The following is a 21881-nucleotide window of genomic DNA, read 5'->3' on the forward strand; positions in this document are numbered from 1 at the left end:
CGCTAGCTGTATGTGTAGAGTGAAAATAGTATTTCTACATTTGGTCAGTTGCATAATGTTACTATACCTTTGATCCATCTGGAATTTATTTTGGTATGCAGTGTGAAGCAAACATCGGATTTTACTTTTTTCTAGATGACTACCCAGTTGTCCCATGACTTGATTTTAAAAAGCAGCTTTATTATATACCAAATGTTTATATTTTGGGTATTTTTAGGGATTTCTACTTTGTTCCATTAATCTGTATCTGTACCAATACAACACAGCTTTCAGTGTTGTATCTTCTGATATTTTAATATCTGATAAGCTAGTCTCCATTTTCTTTGGAGGTTTTTTCTTTTTTTTTTCTGCGTTTGCTTAATTGTTATTTCTTTTTTTTGAGAGGGAATTTTGCTCAATGGCGTGAGCTCAACTCACTGCAACCTCTGCCTCCCAGGTTCAAGTGATTCTCCTGCCTCAGCCTCTGGAGTGGGTTAGGATTACAGGCTCCTGCCACAGCTGATTTTTGTATTTTTAGTAGAGACGGGGTTTCACCATGTTGGCCAGGCTGGTCTCAAACTCCTGACCTCAAGTGATCTACTCACCTCGGCCTCCCAAAGTGCTGGGATTACAGGCGTGGGTCACCGTGCCTGGCTGCTTAATTGTTATTTTTACATGAACTTTAGAATCAGCTTGTCTAGTTAAAATAAAAAGAAAAAGGAAAACATAGTATTTTAGTTTTCATTTGGATCATGGCAAATTTGTGTAGCAACTTAGAATTGATCTTAATAATGTTGAATGTCCTGCTCAAGAGTATTGTATGTTTTTCTAGTTGTCTTAAGTTTTCTTTTGTGTCTTTCAGTACAGCTTTAGTTTTCTCTCTTTATGTCTTCAGTTTATTCCCAGTTCTTAACTGCTGTGGTATATTGGTATGTTGTGTGTTTCTCTTATATTTCTTTTTTTTTTCTTTCTTTTTTTTTAAAGAGATGGGATCTTGCAATGTTGCCCAGGCAGGCTGGCCTCGAACTCCTGGGCTTAAGCAGTTCTCTTGTTTCAGCACGTTATATTTATTATCTGGCTATGTATATATGAAGGCTGTTTCAGAGTATTAGTTTGTTTCAGAATATTAATTTTGTATCCAGAAATACTTTATAGCATTCTCTTGTCAGTTTTTGGGTTTTCCTGGGAAAGTTTCTTATGTGAGTTTTTATACTTTTTATTTCTCCCATCTAATATGAAATAACAGTGCTAAGCAGTTGTGATAATGGACATCTTTGTCTTGTTGCTGTCCTTCATGGGAATACTTGCATAGTCTCCCCACTAGTCAGCATGCTCTGGTATTTGATATTTTTTTTTGTTTTTAAAAACTCATGTAAAAGAGATAGCCATATGATTTTTCTTCTTTGAGCATTTAATGTATGCTGAACTATATCAACAGAATTGTTAGTGTTGGTTTTGGACTGTATTTATGCAAAAAAATCTCACTTGGACATGGTTTATTCCGAATATGTACTGGTAATTTTGGTTGTTACTTTTTTTTTTTCCATCAAGGATTTTCTTATCTGTATTTATATATGAGATTTTTCCGAAGTTTTTTGGCACCAATATTATACTCATTTTGTAAATACAAATTGGACACTTTTTCTATATTTTGGATCCATTAAAATCCCTTTGGAGGCCTGGCACGGTGGCTCATGCCTGTAATGAGGCAGGCAGATCACCTGAGGTCAGGAGTTCGAGACCAGCCTAGCCACCATGGTGAAACCCTGTCTCTACTAAAAATAAAAAAATTAGCTGGGTGTGGTGGTGGGCAGCTGTAATCCCACCTACTCGGGAGGCTGAGGCGGGAGAATTGTCTGAGTCTGGATGGTGGAGGTTACAGTGAGCCAAGATCGTGCTGGTTATTGACTCAGCTACTTACTTTTATTTTTATTTTTTGAGGTAGAGTCTCATTTTGTTACTCAGGCTGGAGTGCAGTGGCGTGATCTCAGCTCACCGCAACCTCCACTTCCTGGGTTCAAGCTATTCTCCTGCCTCAGTCTCCCGTGTAGCTGAGATTACAGGCATGCGCCATGACACCTGGCTAGTATTTTTTGTATTTTTAGTAGAGACGGAGTTTCGCCATATTGGCCAGCCTGTTCTCAAACACCTGACCTCAGGTGATCTGCCTGCCTTGGCCTCCCAAAGTGTTGGGATTACAGGCGTGAGCCACCACGCCCGGCCTGACTCAGCTACTTCTGATTTTGGAAATTTATCATGGTTTTCTTTGTGTCCTAATACTTACACAAGTTTTGTAAGATGTTCTTTGGGTATTTAAAAAGGTGTATTCTGCTTTCAAGATGCTTTTGATCTAACAATATAAATTAAATCTAGATTAGAACTAAGTTAGATTTGTTATCTATTTCTGCCTAGTTGGTAGAAACACAGTGGTAATGCTGTGTTATTTGGGGCAATTCAAATACTGTTAGCTCTTCATGGTTTGCACTCTTTATTATTAATAAAGTAAAACACCTGTTACACCTCCATGACATCTGTAACCTAGACTCATTTGTATGCTTACTGGTCTAGAAACCACTGATTTATTCTGTGTTTTTTCTCTCTCTGAAGTCGTTATCTTTCATTAGTTATATTTTGTGTGTTTTTTCCAACGCTCTGTTGAATTACATATTATTGTGCTTCTTTTTAGTCCCCTTATAGGTACTTGTTGCTTACCAAATTTTTTCCCCCAATTACAAAGTATGTGTGTGTTAATCGTAGATAAATGTATTCATATGTGCTCAGTACAGGAAACCAGGAAAACGAATAGCACAAAAGGAAAAACCAAAAGGCTAAATTTCTGATCTTCTTTCTATAGGCTAGTGACTCAAATTTTCTTTTTTAGTTTGCAGTAAAACAGGGGTGCTTAGGAAAAATCTGAACCAGTATTTTATTCCAGCTGAATTGAAAGAAATTGATGCATAAAGAAAAGCTTACTGGAGCTATTGATATGTTCCTCAGTATGAATCAGAGTACTGTGACCTCTTTTGTTGGCCTTCCATTATCAACCAAGTACGCCGATGTGCAGCAGACAGTAATAAGGGGGCTTAGTTTTGCAAATGCAGAGCTTGTAGACAGTGATAGATCCTGAAAATAGTGTCTCTGGCTAATTCTCAGACTTAATCTGACTGAAAGCAAGGCCTCACAAATTGAATTCAGTCTTCACAGTTACGTTCTTAACTCACACACAAAAAAGATTCTAATACTATTCTGTTCAAATAAAAATTTACATGTTTTCTGGCCAGGTGCGGTGGCTCACGCCTGTAATCTTAGCACTTTGGGAGTTCAAGATGGGTGGATCACCTGAGGTCAGGAGTTCGAGACCAGCCTGGCCAACATGGCAAAAACCCATCTCTACTAAATACGAAAAAATTAGCTGGGCATGGTGGTGTGTGCCTGTAGTGCCAACTATCCGGGAGAGGCTGAGGCAGGAGGATTGCTTGAACCTGGGAGTCAGAGGGTTATAGTGAGCCAAGATGGTGCCACCATACTCCAGCCTGAGCAACAGGGAGACTCCATCTCAAAAAAAAAATTTTTTTTTTTTTTTTAACATGTTTTCTATAGGTATCCTAGTTTACTGGTAGAGCGGTTGGAAATGTTTTGCCTTCTTGAAAGTTATAGTTAATTCACCAACCTTTTTCTTCTTTAAAAACATCGTTGCTGGTTTGAATACTTTATCAACCTTTGTGGAGCTCTTTCTGCATGTCAGGCTGTATATAAAAGTATCTTTTTAAAATTTTTATAATAAGAATCATTTGAGGTTATTTCATATGTGGTATAAGGGAATGGCTTCCAGGCTTGGGTTTTATGGATCAGTAAGAAAAAAAAATGGGACAATGAACATATGATTGCTAGCTTTTAGTTTTGTCAATATAGACATTGTTGTCATTTATCTTGAATACTCAATATTTAATTTGGAAACATTAATATTTTTCCTTCATTTTATTCTCTCATTATAGATTTATGGTCTGTGCAGAGTTGGCTGATTATTCAGTCTACTACCTTTATTTTACTGGTGAGGGAGCTGAGGCTCCAAAATGCCTTTGAGACCCCAGAGAGAAGACAGAAAACTTCTTTCTCGTGAATATAGTATAGCCTAATATTGACATGTTACTAGCAGTTACACACATAAATGTTGCTATGAGTTGTATGGGTGTTAATTTTTCTTCAGGCTTGAAATGTGATGATTCCCAAAGCCATCTTTTAATGTAAATTAGATAATTTCCTGGATTAATTTGTATCTTGGGAAATTACTGATTGCAGCTATTTTAGAAGTGTGACTGTGATAGCTTACTGAGATTCTGAGTTGCTATTTTGTTTTGGGAAGCGATTTTTAGAGAGTATTATAATAATTTGACAGATATGCAAAAGAAAAGAAAGTGAAAATGAGAACATTAATACAGTTGCCCTTGGGCTTTCTCCTCCCTTTCTTAGACGGCCTGGTCCTTCCCAAGGTGTTTTTTATTATTACTTTTTAAAAATTTCCTGGTCTCCTATCCCTACCTCCTTCAACTTTTCCTTTTCCCATTTCTTCCCATTCCTTCACCCATCTCCTCTTCCTTCATCCTGGCTCCTCCTTCTCTTCCTGCATTTCTCTTGTTACCTGTTTCTCCATCTCTTTTTATTCTTATATTTATTCTTTGTTGTTTTTTGTGATGTCTTTAATAGGTAATTCAGATTTTAAGTTACCAGGTTTTCTTCCTGTAGTATTTGAACTGAAGTGATACTGAGCTGGAAAAATAGAACATCACTGATAAGTTGTTGGTTTTGGGATTTCTAAGTTTTGTTAGTGTGAAAGTTCTTGAATTAAGAATGCGTGTTCCAATCCATACCACCAACTAAAAAAGAAAAAGAATATGTTTTATTGTTATTTTTGATGAAACTTTCCCTTTAATAGAAGCATATATTTATTTTAGTGGAAATTTATGATTGCTTGTAAATTTTTTTTCCCTATCATTAATTATAGTTTTACATTAGTGGCAAATATTTCTTTCAGTCTTGTTTTGGGCACATTTTTTACATAAGGTAATTTAATTTAATTTATTAGAACATTTTAAATTTTATAATTATTGGCCAGGAGGTGGTGGCTTATGCCTGTAATCCTAGCACTTTGGGAGGCCAAGGCAGGAGGATAGCTTGAGCTCAGAAGTTCAAATCAAGCCTGGTCAGCATAGTGAGACCTCATTTCTATTAAAACACACGCACGCATGCACACACACACACACACACACTCTTACAGTTATTTTCTATTTATTATATGCTTTTAAAAAATTAAATACTTTTTTTAGTTCCATGTCTACTCCTATGTTATATGCTTTTAATAAATACTCTTAGTGTCATCACAACATTATCTTCTGGGCCGGGCGTGGTGGCTCAAGCCTGTAATCCCAGCACTTTGGGAGGCCGAGACGGGCGGATCACAAGGTCAGGAGATCGAGACCATCCTGGCTGACACGGTGAAACCCCGTCTCTACTAAAAAATACAAAAAAATAAAAACTAGCCGGGCGAGGTGGCAGGTGCCTGTAGTCCCAGCTACTCGGGAGGCTGAGGCAGGAGAATGGCGTAAACCCGGGAGGCGGAGCTTGCAGAGCTGAGATCCGGCCACTGCACTCCAGCCTGGGCGACAGAGTGAGACTCCGTCTCAAAAAAAAAAAAATTCTGGATTTTCTGTTATTTAATCATTTTTCCATAATTGAGTATTTAGATAATAGGAGAGTATTGTAAAATAAATGGGTTTAGGAAAAATACAACCCTCCTAGCTTAAATCAGGAGGAATTGGATACCCTGAACAGACCAATAACAAGCAGCAAGATTGAAATGGTAATTTGAAAATTACCAACAAAAGAAGTGTAGGACCAGACAGATTCACAGCAGAATTCTACCAGACATTCAAAGAAGAATTGGTACCAATCCTTTTGAAACTATTCCACAAGCTAAAGAAGGAACCCTTCCTAATTCATTGTATGAAGCCAGCATCACTCTAGCAAAACCAGGAAAGGACATAACCAAAAAAGAAAACTACAGGCTGATATCCTTGATGAACATAGATGCTAAAATCCTTAACAAAATACTAGCTAACCGAATCCAACAACATATCAAAAAGATAATCCACCATGATCAAGTGGGTTTCATACCAGGAATGCAGGGATGATTTAACATATGCAAGTCAATAAATGTGATACATCACATAAACAGAATTAAAAACAAAAATCACATGGTCATCTCAATAGATGCAGAAAAAGCATTTGACAAAATCCAGCATCTCTTTATGATTAGAACTCTCAGCAAAATCGGCATACGAGGGACATACCTCAATGTAATGAAAGCCATCTCTGGGCCAGGTGCAGTGGCTCACTCCTGTAATCCCAGCACTTTGGGAGGCCGAGGCAGGTGGATTACCTGAGGTCAGGAGTTTGAGACCAGCCTGGCCAACATGGTGAAACCCCGTCTCTACTAAAAATACAAAAATTAGCTCAGCATGGTGGCAGGCGCCTGCAATCCCAGCTACTCGGGAGGCTGAGACAGGAGAATCGCTTGAACACGGGAGGTGGAAGTTGCAGTGAGCCGAGATCGCGCCATTGCGGTCCAGCCTGGGCGACAGAGCGAGACTCTATCTCAAAAACAAAAACAAAAACAAAAAAACCCAACCATCTGTGACACACCTACAGCCAACATAATACTGAATGGGGAAAAGTTGAAAGTATACCCTCTGAGAACTAGAACAAGACAAGGATGCCCATTCTCTCACCACTCCTCTTCAACATAGTACTGGAAGTCCTAACCAGAGCAATCAGACAAGGGAAAGAAAGGGCATCCAAATTGGTAAAGAGGAAGTCAAACTGTCACTGTTTGCTGACATTGTGATCGTTTACTTTGAAAACCCTCAAGACTCCTCCAGAAAGCTCCTAGAACTGATAAAAGAATTCAGCAGTTTCTGGATACAAGATTACACCAATCAGTAGCTCTTCTATACACCAACAGCGACCAAGCAGAGAATCAAATAAAAAACTCAACCCTTGGGCCAGGCGCAGTGGCTCAAGCCTGTAATCCCAGCACTTTGGGAGGCCGAGACGGGCGGATCACGAGGTCAGGAGATCGAGACCATCCTGGCTAACACGGTGAAACCCCGTCTCTACTAAAAAATACAAAAAAAACCTAGCCGGGCGTGGTGGCGGGCGCCTGTAGTCCCAGCTACTCGGGAGGCTGAGGCAGGAGAATGGCGGGAACCCGGGAGGCGGAGCTTGCAGTGAGCTGAGATCCGGCCACAGCACTCCAGCCTGGGCGACAGAGCGAGACTCCGTCTCAAAAAAAAATAAAAAAAATAAAAAAAACCCAACTCAACCCTTTTTAGAATAGCTGCAAAAAAATTAAAATACTTAGGAATATACCTAACCAAGGAGTCAAAAGACCTCTACAAGGAAAACTATAAAAGACTGCTGAAAGAAATCATAGATGACACAAACAAATGGAAGCATATCCCATGCTTATGGATGGGTAGAATCAATATTGTGAAAATGACCATACTGCCAAAAGCAATCTACCAATTCAATGTAATCCCCATCTAAATACCACCATCATTCTTCACAGAATTAGAAAAAACAATTCTAAAATTCATACGGAACAAAAAAAGAGCCTGCATAGCCAAAACAAGACTAAGCAAAGGGAACACATCTGGAGGCATCACACCACATGATTTCAGACTATACTATAAGACCATAGTCACCAAAACAGCTTGGTACTGGTATAAAAATAGGCACACAGACCAATGGAACAGAATTGAGAACCCAGAAATAAACCCAAATACTTACAGCCAGCTGATCTTTGACAAAGCAAACAAAAACACAAAGTGGGGAAAGGATACCCTTTGCAACAAGGGTGCTGGGATAATTGGCTAGCCATATGTAGGAGAATGAAACTGGATCCTCATCTCTCACCTTATGCAAGATAGATACATCTCTCACCTTATAGAAGATACAAAATAGATACAAGATAGATACAGATTTCTATAAAAAAATTTTAGAAGATATCATTGGAAAAACCCTTCTAGACATTGGCTTAGGCAAAGATTTCATGACCAAGAACCCAAAAACAAATGCAATAAAAACAAAGATAAATAGCTGGGACCTAATTAAGCTAAAGAGCTTTTGCATAGCAAAAGGAACAGTCAGAGTAAACAGACAACCCACAGAGTGGGAGAAAATCTTCATAATCTATACATCTGACAAAGGACTAATATCCAGAATCTACAACCAACTCAGATCGGTAAGAAAAAAACAATCCCATCAAAAAGTGGGCTAAGGTCATGAATAGACAATCCTGAAAAGAGGATATACAAATGACCAACAAACGTATGAAAAATGCTCAACATCACTAATGATCAGGGAAATGCAAATCAAAACCATAATGTGATACCACTTTACTCCTGTAAGAATGGCCATAATAAAAAAATAAAAAAACAGTAGATATCGGCGTGGATGCGATGATCGGGCAACAGTTTTACACTGCTGTGGGAATGTAAACTAGTACAGCCACTCTGGAAAACAATGTGGAGATTCCTTAAAGAACTAAAAGTAGAACTACCATTTGATCCAGCAATCCCACTATTGGGTATCTACCCAGAGGAAAAGAAGTCATTTGGAAAAGACATTTGCACACGCATGTTTATAGCAGCACAATTCACAAGTGCAAAATTGTGGAACCAACCCAAATGCTCATCAATCAACGAGTGGATAAACTGGTGTGTGTATATATGTATATATGATAGTATATATATGTGTGTGTGTGTATATGTATATACATATATATGTGTGTCTATATATATCTATGTCTGTATGTATCTATCTATATATATATGATGGAATACTGCTCAGCCATAAAAAGGAATGAATTAGCATTTGCAGTGACTTGGATGAGATTGGAGACTGTTCTAAGTAAAGTAACTCAGGAATGGAAAACCAAACATCATGTGTTCTCACTGATATGTGGGAGCTAAGCTATGAGGACGCAGAGGCATAAGAATGATACAGTGAACTTTGGGGACCTGGGGGGAAGGGTGGGAGGGGGGCGAGGGATAAAAGACTACAAATATGGTGCAGCGTATACTGCTCGGGCGATGGGTGCATCAGAATCTCACAAATAACCACTAAAGAACTTTATGTAACCGAATACCACCTGTACCCCAATAACTTATGGAAAAATAATTAAGAAAGCAATGGGTTTAAATAAGTAAAGTATAGGAAATTCTTGATGAAACATGTACATATATATGTACACACACACATACATACACGTATATACATATATATAAAAGATGTTCTGGGGGAAGAAAACTGACCCTAAGTAGGTATTAAAATGGTTTTGAGCTTTGAGAGACTGAAGTTTTGCTGCATAGTGGACCTTAGAAAAATCTTTATGTGCCCAAATACAGATTTCTCATATTCTTAAGGACTGTGGAAAATATAATAATATATGTAATATTGGAAAAAAATCTGTTTTATCAGCTCTATTGAGGCATGATTTTAAAAATTTTACATTATTTACTAATAAAGAGAACTGTATTTTATTTTTCACTTACTATTCCTTGTGGTCTTCTATCTAGTTGTTCACTGCCTCATTGCCTCTCTGATTTTCAAATTCAGAAGTTGTTGACACCCATCTTTCTGGCCCTTTCCTCTGGAGCACCTCTCTGCTGCCAATTTTTTTCAGCCATTTTTTTCTTGCAATTTAATTTTAAAACAATTTACTGAGGTGAAATTCACATAGCATGAAATTAACCATTTTAAAATTATCAATTTAATGGCATTTAGTACTCTCATAGTGTTGTGCAATCACCACATCTAGTTCTGAAACCTTTCCAACTCTCCAAAGGAGACCCTTACCAGTTCATAGTTTCTCTTTACCAGACCCTGGCAACCGCCAGTCTGCTTTCAGTCTCTGTGGAGTGGACACCTCATATGAATGGCATCATACAATATTTGTGAACTTTTGTATCTTTTTTTTTTTATTTTTAATTTTTTTTAGAACTGGGGTCTCACTCTGTTGCCCAGGCTGCAGTGCAGTGGTGTGATCATAGCTCACTGCAGCCTTGACCACCTGGACCCAAGTGAACCTGATTAGCTGGGACTACAGGCATGCACCACCACGCCTCTAATTTTTTTTTTTTTTTTTAAATTTAAGACTGGCTGTCTTGCCCAAGCTGCAGTGCAGTGGCTTAATCATGGCTTACTGCAACCTTTGCCTGCTGGGCTCAAGCCATCCTCCCACCTCAGCTTCCCAAGTAGCTGGGACTACAGGTGCATACCACTATGCTCGGCTAATTTTTGTATGTTTAGTAGAGACGGGGTTTTGCTATGTTACCCAGACTGGTCTCAAACTCCTGAGCTCTAGTTAATTTTGAAATACAGAATATATTATTGTTAACTGTACTGTACAATAGAACACCAGAACTTATTCTTCCTGTCTGATGGTAACTTTAATCATTCATCAACTTCTCCCCACCTCACTCCCTGTGCTCCCCTTTACTACCCTCCCCACCTCCCCATCCTCTGGTTATCACTATTATACTCTCTACTTTTTTGGCAGGGGTGTTTGCTATTTATTTATGACAAATATTTTACATCTGTAATTCTCTGGAGTCAGAAGTTCATTGAGAGGATGCCATCAGCCTTGGTCAGTCAAAGAATGGAGTCATCTGATTTACCATCCTGTGAATGTCCCTAGGCAGATAGCATAGGTTGTCGTTGTTACTGTTTCGAGACAGAATCTCTGTCTGTTGCCCAAGCTGGAGTGCAGTGGCGTGATCTCGGCTTACTGCAGCCTCTGCCTCCTGGGCTCAAGTGATTCTCCTGCCTCAGCCTCCCGAGTAGTTGGGACTACGGGCATGTGCCACCATGCCCCGCTAATTTTTGTATTTTTGTAGTTACTGAGTTTCACCATATTGGCCAGGCTGATCTCAAATTCCTGACCTCAGGTGATCTGCCTTCTTTGGCTTCTCAAAGTGCTGAGATTACAGCCGTGAGCCACCGTGCCTGGCTGGTGGTGGTGGTGGTTTTAATTTTTTTCAACTTTTATTTTAGATTCAGGGGGCACATGTGCAGTTTGTTACCTGAGTATATTGTGTGATGCTTAGGTTTGGAACAAATGATCCTGTCACCCAGGTACTGAACATAGTACCCAATAGTTTTTCAACCCTTGTCCCCCTCTCTCCTTCCCCGCTCTAGTAGTCGCCAGTTTCTATTGTTGCCATCTTTATTACCACATGTGTTGTTTAGCTCCCACTTACAAATGAGAACATGCAGTATTTGTTCCTGCGTTAATTCACTTAAGAAGTATAGGTTTTAAATTTGCCATCTGCCAGTGACCTTGTCATCTTCAGCCACAGTCATGTGGATTGATACGTGGTCCTTAGACTGATGATGTGGTTGCTGACAGAGAATTCCTGAGGCACCTACAGGTCTGAACGTGTCACTCTGCTTGTTGATGCCAGGCCTGCTACAACTATGAGGCATATAAGCCTCTGCTTTTATGAGATAAACTTCTTTAGATTCTGTATGAGTAAGATCATACAAAATTTGTCTTTCTGTGTCTGGCTTGTTTCAGTTAACACAAAGTCCTGCGGGTTCATTCACATTATCATAAATGACAGGATTTCGTTCTTTTTTTTTTTTTTGAGGCAGTCTTGCTGAGTTGCCCAGGCTGGAGTGCAGTGGCACCGTCTCGGCTCACTGCAACCTCCGTCTCCCAGCCTCAAGTGATTCTCATGCTGGATTTCCTTTTTTTTTTTTTTACGGTGAACAGTTGAGCCTTTTTTTTTTTTTTTTTCCTGAGACGGAGTCTTGCTCTGTTGCCCAGGCTGGAGTGCAGTGGCGCAATCTTGGCTCACTGCAAGCTCCGCCTCCCAGGTTCACGCCATTCTCCTGCCTCAGCCTCCTGAGTAGCTGGGACTACAGGCGCGTGCCACCATGCCAGGCTAATGTTTTGTATTTTTAGTAGAGATGGGGTTTCACCGTGTTAGCCAGGATGGTCTTGATCTCCTGACCTCGTGATCTGCCCGCCTCAGCCTCCCAAAGAGCTGGGATTACAGGCATGAGCCACCGCGCCCGGCCCAGTTGAGCCTTTTTAAAAAGCCAAGCATTTGGCTGGGAGCAGTAGCTCACGTCTGTAATCCCAGCCTTTGGGAGGCTGAGGCGGGTGGATCACAAGGTCAAGAGATCGAGATCATCCTGGCCAACCATGGTGAAACCCCATCTCTACTGAAAATACAAAAATTAGCTGAGCAGGGTGGCGTGTGCCTGTAATCCCAGCTACTCTGGAGACTGAGGCAGGAGAATCGCTTGAACCCGGGGAGGCGGTGGTTGCAGTGAGCCGAGATTGCGCCACTGCACTCCAGGCTGGTGACAGAGCGAGACTCCCATCTCAAAAAAAAAAAAAAAAAAAAGCCAAGCACATCCATTTAAATTTTGGTGAAACTTCTTTATAACATTCCTGATGTCAGCATATTACAGGTATTGTTTGGAAAATTGTTTATTAAAGACTCAAACAGCCTCTCTCAAGTTCTTTACCTCAACAACAGTTGCTTTGTCAAACAGCTGATATCACACAATTTTTATTGGGGTTATGGAAATGAAACACTAATTTTCTGCATATGTCTGTGAGCATATTCACAACTCTCATTGCTGGGAGTTTAGATACCACTGCATTCCCAATTTAGGAAAACAGATTTCTGGTATGTGCCTATGTGGGAAGGTTGAGGCTGCTAAGAATCTTGCTTCTGGGTTTTGGAAGTCTCACTGTGAGACGGGGTGCAGTGGCTCATGCCTGTAATCACAGCACTTTGGGAGGCTGGGGTGGGTGGATCACTTGAGCCCAGGAGTTCAAGACCAGCCTGTCCAACATGGCAAAACTCTGTTTCTAATAACATTACAAAATAAGTAGCTGGGTGTGATAGCACACTTCGTAATCCCGGCTACTCGGGGAAGCTGAGGCATGAGAATTGTTTGAACTCAGGAGGCAGAGGTTGCAGTAAAGATTGCAGTACTGCACTCCAGCCTGGACAACAGGGAGATGCCTAGGAAATGTTTTCTGCACATATAAAAAGGTTAAATCATTTTCAGTATGGTTTGCAGGTTCTTTGAAATTTGATAATACATACACTTTATAAATTTAATTCTCCATGAACTACAATATCAAACAGAATACACTCTGTACACCATGCTGAAAAATGGAAACTTTTTTTTTTTTTTTTGAAACGGTCTCGCTCTGTTGCCTAGGCTGGAGTGCAGTGGTACAATCACTGGTCACTGCAGCCTTGATTTCCTGGGCTCAGGTGATTCTCCTACCTCAGTCTGTCGAGTAGCAGGGACTACAGGCGTGCAACACCACACCGGCGAATTTTTTGTATCTTTGTAGATGTGAGGTTTCACTATGTTGCCCAGGCTGGTCTTGGAACTCCTGGGCTCAAGTAATCTACCTGCCTCGGCCTCCCAAAATGCGGGATTACATGTGTAAGTCACCACGCCTGGCTGAAAACAGAAACTTTTCAAGAATAGTTTAAAAGTAACTACCAAATTAATAGATGTTACCATATAATGTTCAGAAATACAAATATATTATGAATTATTCCCAGTCCTATTACCTAGAGGCAACCATTATAAATATTTTTTATGTACAGGTTGAGTATCCCTTATCTAAATGCTTGGCACCAGAAGTGATTCAGATTTCAGATTTTGTAACTTTTTACGTTATACTCATTGGTTCAGCGTCCCTAATCTGAAAAAAATGCCCCTATGAACATTGAGTCTTGTCTTGTTTTGTCCTGCCCTGCCCTGCCCTGCCCTGCCCTGTCCCTTCCCCTTCCCCTTCCGCTTGCCTTCACAGGGTCTTGTGCTGTTGCACAGGCTGCAGTTCAGTGGCACCTTCTTAGCTCACTGCAGCCTCAAATCCTAAGCTTAAGTGATCATCTCACGTCAGCCTCCCAAGTAGCTAGGACTATAGGCATGTGCCACCACGCCTAGCAAATTTTTGATTTTCATTAATTATTTTTTGTGTGTGAGACAGGGTCTTGCTCTGTTGCCCAGGCTGTAGTGCAGTGGCTCACTGCAACCTCAGTCTCCCTATGAGATCTCACTATGTTGCTGGTCTCAAATTTCTGGGCTGAAGTGATCCTCCCACCTGTGCCTCCCAAAGCACTGGGATTACAGGCATGAGCCACAGTGCCTGGATCTTTTTTTGGACTTTAGGAGTGAGAAGTGAGGAATCTGTCAGCCCTGAAACCTTAGGTCTTCTGGTTTCTTTTTTGTACTCTCAATTTTCTTCGTACTACCTTCAAGGTATAATGTGCCTAAGAAATATTTCCTTGTTTTTCAGGTTCTAAATGGCTTCTAAGAAGTTGGGTGCAGATTTTCATGGTAAGTGGACTGTTAGAATCATGGTTTAAGTAATGATTTGATCAGAGGATTTGGAATCACTCAGCATAGTTTTAAGTACAGTTGCCCCTTTTTGTCTCTTTTAATGAACAGCTTGACAAAAATAAAGTTGTACAACAGTGTATCATGTATATCCAAAAGGTCTTCAGAGAACTAAAAGTATTTCTCCAAATGGGTAGTTTAACTTTAGAGTGTCTCTGGTTATTGTACTTGAAACTACTAGTGATAGATGAGGAGTCTCCCTGTTCTGTTTCTTCAGCAGCATCGAAGGTATAGTTACCTTTCCCTTTCCTGTTCCTTAGTCATAGCTCTTCTCCATATGTGTGTGTGAAAAATTCTAACCCTTTGGTTAATGCTTTATAATGTTTTAGTTTAGTTCCCTGTGCCCCATCAAAGGAAGTAATTTACTACAAATCAATCACTATATTACAGAGGTATCAATACTGATATTTATAATTTGAAATTAATAGTTTCTCTGTCTTTTTTTCCTATGATACAACCTTCCAAAATGGAATACAATAATAAACTATTATCTGCCTTTGGAGGGGAATGGAAGGAGGTACCTAAGAAGTTAAAATTATACCCTTTTTTCATACAGTAGAAGATAAGAATTAAAAACCAGAAGTACTCAAATAACACAATTACTTTAAAAGAGGTTTTAAAGCCAATTTGCCATGTTAAAAATTGTATCAGCCAGGCACGGTGGCATGTGTCTGCAATCCCAGCTACTCGGGGGGTTAAGGTGGGAGGATTGCTTGATCCCAGAAGTTTGAAGTTGCAGTAAGCTGTGATCATGTCACTGCACTCCAGCCTGGGTGACAGAGTGAGACCCTGACTCAAACAAAAAAATACATATGTATATCACATCATTGTAAGAATGATTTACTAGACTGCCTGGGGATGTGTTGGTGTGCTCTTCTGAGCTGCGAGTGGTTGGTTGATAAGATCCCTCAGCTGAGTCAGAGTGGTGTAGCAGTGACTATGATTTTACTTGCTTATATATTTTATACAACAGCCTTTAAATTTTGATTTGTCAGTGTGCATATACTTATATAGATAACCTGCCTGAGTTTTAAAAAATCCTTTTGAAGTTATTCAAACTCTGGAATTAGCATTCTTTAAAGAGGTCAGGCATCTTATCTTTCAGGTAAGCTATTTCCTATTATTTATGGATTATTAGAGGTCTTCTTGAAAGTATTCAAATGATAGTAGAAAGGCAGATCTAGGCAGGGCACGGTGGCTCACCCCTGTAATCCCAACAGGAGATTAGGAGGTTAAGGCGAGAGGATCACTTAAGGCCAGGAGTTCAAGATCAGCCTGGGCAACATAGTGAGACACTGTCTCTACAAAAAAATTTAAAAATTAGCTGGGTATGCGGGTATCTGCCTGTAGTCTGAGCTACTTGGGAGGCTGAGAGGTGGGAGAAGTGCTGAGCCCGGAGGTCAAGGCTGCAGTGAGCCATGATCGCGCCACTGCACTCCAGCCTGAATCACATGAGAGCCTGTCTCAAACAAGCAAACAAAAAAAAGATTCTTGCCACTGAGCTTAAGAAAAGAAAAAGGGGGAAAAAGGCAGATCTGAATTGCCTCTAGATCACCTTTTCAAGGGAGAAAAGAGAGGACACAGCAAGGGCAGAGGAAAAGCTTGAGGAGAGAAAATAGCAAAAATGAAAAATTTGCCCTTATTTCAAAAGATAGACTTTCTGTTATGAATCTTTGGAACATCTGTTTTGATCAGACTGAAAATAGTTGGACCCCATGTTTTGTGTTTCAACTGAACATTCCAGAGAGAAGATTGTAATTTTGAAGGTGTCTGTTCAGTAAAGACTGGCATTTCCCCATCTCCTTAAATTCCTAACCAGGCCGGGTGCAGTGGCTCACACCTGTAATCCCAGCACTTTGGGAGGCCGAAGCGGGCGGATCACCTGAGGTCAGGAGTTCAAGACCAGCCTGACTAACATGGAGAAACCCCGTCTCTACTAAAAATATAAAATTAGCCGGGGCTGGTGGCGCATGTCTGTAATCCCAGCTACTTGGGAGGTTGAGGCAGGAGAATCGCTTGAACCTGGGAGGCGGAGGTTATGGTGAATTGAGATGATGTCATTGCACTCCAGCTTGGGCAACAAGAGCGAAACTCGGTCTCAAAAAAAAAAAAAAAAAAAAAAGCCTAACCAAAGTGTTATTTTTTTATTTAATTTAATTTTTTTTTGAAACAGAGTCTTGCTCTGTTGCTCAGGCTGGAGTGCAGTGGCACGATCTCAGCTCACTGCAAGCTCCGCCTCCTGGGTTCATGCCATTCTCCTGCCTCAGCCTCCCAAGTAGCTGGGACTACAGGCACCCACCACCATGCCCGGCTAATTTTTTTGTATTTTTTAGTACAGACAGGGTTTCACTGTGTTAGCCAGGATGATCTCAATCTTCTGACCTCGTGATCCGCCTGCCTCAGCCTCCCAAAGTGCTGGGATTACAGGCGTGAGCCACTGCGCCTGGCCGAAAGTGTTATTGTTTAAATGAAACTTTCTACCTGAGTAAAATTTAGGAGAAAAATTTTCTTTCTACCTTAGGCTGCTTCTCCCTTAACAGGGCTTTTATTGCTGAGTTCCTGGTTGAATTTCACTGGCTTTAGTTGTTTTTTGTTTGTTTGCTTTTTGGGGGGGAACAAAACAATAAACACCTTTATTACATGGGTGAAGACAAAAATGAGGATTTATTTGCCTTTCCGGTCCTTGATTTTCCTGATAGAACTCCAACTCCTTGCCTTCTAGCACATAGCCATCTGCTTGGCCACAGTGTCCCAGCCTTGAAGCGATGCACGCAAGAAGCTTGCCCTGCTGGAACTGCTCCTCCAAGAGACTGCTGATTTTGGCATTCTTTTTCCTTTCATCGATGTCTTCTGAAATTTTTTAGATCGTTTTTTGTTTAAAATCTCTTCCTCAGGAGTCAGCTTGGCTCCTTTCTCGCGGTCCAGGGGCTGTGCATAGTGGGACTCGTACAACTGTCCATATGGTGTGCTGTCGATGAGTATGGTGTGCTGTTGATGAGCATGATGCAATTCTTCACCAGGGTCTTGATACGGACCAGCTCATTATTAGACACATTGTAGACAACATCGATGATCCTTGTTTTGCGAGTACAACACTCTGAGCCCCAGGAGAAATTCCCCATGTCCAGCCTCAGGGCACAGTATTTCTAGTTACCTCCTCGAACATGGACTGTGTGGATGTGGCGGGGGCCAATCTTGGTGTTGGCAGCTGGGCACCCCACCTCATACTTCTGCTTCTCGTGGTAGGGCTTTCTCTTGCCCCGGTCTTGGGGTGCTTGTGTCAGTTCTCCTGAGAGATGTCCATCGCTCGGTGCTGGCTGGAAAGAGCTAGTTGGGTTTTTAGAGTAAAGTATCCTATTTTTAGATATCAAGTAGTTTAAGTAATAGAAATGAAAGGGGCTAGATGGAGAATATTTAATAGGCAATTGTGTAGGCATGTGAGTACAGAAAATAAAGTTTCTGCTCTCTCAAGGCTAAAATTAGAAAGCCAGGAACTAAGGCTGCTCCTTCCACTTCTCAGGAAGCTGCTTAGCCTTTCTTCACTATATGTTTCTGTGTCTGTGATCCATTATTCTTCTTCAATTCATAGACTTGCTTTCTTGGCCTAATAGTGTAGAGTACACAGGGCTGTAAATGGCCACCCCAGTTAAGGTGCTGCTTGCTACTTGATCTTTCAGTGTCAGTGGCTAGCATCATAGAGATAGAGATTTTATATCTTTTGGTCAGGGTAAACTGATGGCATAGCCTTCTTAGCTTATGAGCCTGTGGATTGATTCCTCCAAAGTTAGGTGCCTGACTGGTCCATTGGGAGGTTAATGGATGTGGGTATAACCTTTCTGTGGCACTTGGGGTGTGGACAAGGAGGTAATAACTGATGTCGTGACTGGATATTAAAATGTATTTTTTTCTTTTTAATATTTGGGACTGAGTAGGTCTGGTGCTGTGCTGTCTTTGACTAGCACTTGATTTACCTCTGAGTTCGTTATTTTCAACTAAAGTTGAACAACTTCACTGTTACTAGTAACCATATATCCCTAAATAACAGAATAAGGGAAACAAACAGTTATTTCTCAGACTTCTAGAAATATTATCCATTTCTTATAAAAACTGCGTACTGTTGGCTTAGTTTGGATAAGGACTTTCTTGGAGCCTGGTGCTTTAAAATCTCAATCCTCTTTAACTGATTCTTGTTTTCATCTAGGAGAAACGTTATTTATCTGGAAAATGTGTTGAGACTCTAATTTATGAAAAATAGACCCTGTGATAAGATTTGATAAAACTAGCCCCCCTCCTTAAATCACTTTATTGAAGTATAATTGATATATAAAAAGTTGTACATAATTACATATTTAATGTATACATCTTGATGAGTTTGGGGATAAGTATACACTCATGAAACCATCATCATTGTTAAGGCATAAACATTCATTACCTCCCAAAGTTTCCTCCACTCTATTACACAATTTTGTGTGTGTGTGTGTGTGTGTGTGTGTGTGTGTGTGTGTGGTGGGCTGGAGGGATTGCTTGAGGCCAGGAGTTTGAGACCAGCCTGGGCAACACAGCAAGACACCCTGTTTCTTGTTTTTTTTTTTTTTTTGTTTGTTTGTTTGAGATGGAGTCCTGCTCTGTCGCCCATGCTGGAGTGCAGTGGTGCCATCTCTGCTCACTGCAACCTCTGCCTCCTCAAGCAATTGCTCAAGCAATTCTCCTGTCTCAGCCCCCTGAGTAGCTGGGATTACAGGTGTGCACCACCATGCCTGGCTAATTTTTGTATTTTTAGTAGAGATAGGGTTTCGCCATGTTGGCCAGGTTGCTTTTGAACTCCCGACCTCAGGTGATCCACCTGCCTTTGCCTCCCAAAGTTCTGGGATTACAAGCATGAGCCACCGTGCCTGGCCTTGTTTCTACAAAAGAATTAAAAATTAGCCAGGTGTGGTGGAGCTTCTCTATAGTCCTAGCATCTGAGGAGCCTGGGACAGGAGGACTGCTTAAGCCCAGGAGTTCAACGTTATAGTGAGCTATGATCACATATACATTAGGTTGTTTGGTATTGTTCCAGATATCTCAACACTGTTCAGTTTTTTTCCTTTTTCTCTGTTTGTATTTCAGTTTGGCTAATTTCTTTTCACCTAACTTCAAGTCCCGAGTCTGTCTTATGCTGATTATTGTCTTTGCATTAGCATAGCCTGGCTTATGAACCATCAAAATTTTTCTTTTCTGATAATGCATTTTTCACTTGTGGCATTTCCATTCGTTTCTTTATATTTCCGTCTCTCTGCTGAAGTTCCCATCTGCTCACACATGTTTATTTTTTCCATTAGACCCTTTAACATATTTATTATTGTTATTTTAAAGCTCCCTGTCTGATGTTTACAATATCTTGGCTGTCCCTGAATTTGAGTCTGATGACTGGTTCCTCTCTTAATTCTGGATCACATTTTCTTGCTTCTTTCTGTGTCTTATAATTTTTAATTGAATGCCAGACAATGTATATTAAAAAGCTGATTTTGTAGATTATGTGGCTTGTTTTGTTGTTAGGATATAAGTAACATTTTCTTGTGATTTCACATCTTACAACAGATATCTATATAATTTTGTATATTTGTGATTTTGCAAGTGTTACTTGGCCTGTGGCTTTAAGATAGTTTTGTTTGTTTGTTTTATTTATTTATTTATTTTAAACCCCTTGCTGCAGTAGACACTGATGACTTTAAGATGGTGATAACTGGTTGTGGAATTGCAGATTTTCACCTAATTTTAAGTTTGATCTTACTCTTTTTTTAAAAACCTCAATTTGAATCTCCTCAGAATAAAACCTGAACTAAATATAATGCAGTTGCTCTCCTCTATTGGGAATTTCTCCCCCTACCTGGAATTGTACCTTTTTTTTAGAAAAATGGGCAGGTTACAGAATCATAGGCATATCAGCAATTTAGAAAGAAACAAATGAAATCTTCTCAGAGTTCATCCTGAGTTGTTACATATTCAGCCCACTAACTGTCTTCCACCAAAGTGGTGTGCAGAACCTAACTTCAAGGAGCTTCCACAACCACAGCCATTAGGCATGCACTTAGTGGCTGTTTAAAAAATTGAACTTAGGAAAATGGACTCAAATATTTTAGGAAGATTTTCAGTAATGAGGACTGAAACTAAAAGGTATTTGAGGTTGAGGCAGAAAATTGTTAGCTTTATAATATTTTAAATTCTTGATACATTGGATAAAAATGGACAGTTCCACTTTGGGAGGCTGAGGTGGGAGGATCACCTCAGTCTGAGAATTTGAGACCAGCCTGGGCAACAAAGTGAGCCCTCATCTCTACAAAAAAAAATTTAAAAATTAGCTGGGCATGGTGGTGCATGCCTGTAGTCCCAACTACTCAGGAGGCTGAGGTGGGAGGATCACTTGAGCTCAGGAGAATTAGGCTGCAGTGAGAGGTGATGACGTCACTGCACTCCAGCCTGGGTGACAGAGCAAGACCCTTTCTTAAAAAAGAAACCGGGCGCGGTGGCTCACGCCTGTAATCCCAGCACTTTGGGAGGCTGAGGGGGGCGAATCACGAGGTCAGGAGATGGAGACCATCCTAGCTAACACCGTGAAACCCCGTCTCTACTAAAAATACAAAAAATTAGCCAGGTGTGGTGGCGGGCGCCTGTAGTCCCAGCTATTCAAGAGGCTGAGGCAGGAGAATGGCGTGAACCCGGGAGGCGGAGCTGGCAGTGAGCCGAGATCGCACCACTGCACTCCAGCCTGGGTGACAGAGCGAGACTTCATCTCAAAAGAAAAAGAAAAGAAAATTCCTGAGACATAATTGGTTAAATTTGGAAGAAATATATTTTGTAATTTTCACAGCACCATCATTAATAGTAGTTAACGGTAGTCTCTATCCATTATTACAAATACTGCTTTCTTTGTTCCTTTTTTTTTTTTTTTTTTTTTTTGGAGATGGAGTCTCAGTGGCCCAGGCTGGAGTGCAGTAGGGTGATTTTGGCTCACTGCAGCCTCCGCCTTCTGGGTTCAAGCGATTCTCCTGCCTCAGTTTCCCAAGTAGCTGGGATTACAGGTGTGCACCACCAGGACTAGCTAAGTTTTTTTGTATTTTTAGTAGAGACGGAGGTTTCACCGTGTTGGCCAGGCTGGTCTTGAAATCCTGACCTCAAGTGATCCATCCGCCTTGGCCTCCCAAAGTGCTGGGATTACAGGTGTGAGCCACTTTGCCTGGCCACGTTCCCATCTCTTTAAATGCCTTTTTGCCCTTTATCTTACCTCCTCCTTCCAGTAATTACCGAACTATTTGTTCATTCTCTCTTAATAAAGCTTTTAAAGTACTAAGACCCTGGAGGGTTGGGGGATGTGCTAAATAAATCACAATGGCATTGGCTTTGTTAGTGAAAGGAAGCTG

At 40.6% G+C, this 21881-nt stretch overlaps 1 protein-coding gene and 1 pseudogene across 3 annotated transcripts in view; one reads left to right on the top strand and one right to left on the bottom strand.

Annotated features, from left to right (window-relative positions):
• UBAP1 (ubiquitin associated protein 1) overlaps nt 1-21881 on the top strand; it is a 74611-nt gene that overhangs the window by 27367 nt on the left and 25363 nt on the right. For 2 of the 3 annotated variants that reach the window (XM_017949783.2, XM_009188616.1), the window contains exon 2: nt 14381-14421. The exons of the other annotated variant lie outside the window; for it this stretch is intronic. In XM_017949783.2, the coding sequence (XP_017805272.2) occupies nt 14381-14421 (41 nt within the window). The remainder of the gene's footprint in view (nt 1-14380; nt 14422-21881) is intronic. 3 annotated transcript variants of the gene reach the window in all.
• Nucleotides 17146-18729, bottom strand: LOC108582370 (annotated as a pseudogene).

Source organism: Papio anubis, chromosome 13, assembly GCF_008728515.1.
Source record: "Papio anubis isolate 15944 chromosome 13, Panubis1.0, whole genome shotgun sequence".
Classification (NCBI taxonomy): Eukaryota; Metazoa; Chordata; class Mammalia; order Primates; family Cercopithecidae; genus Papio; species Papio anubis.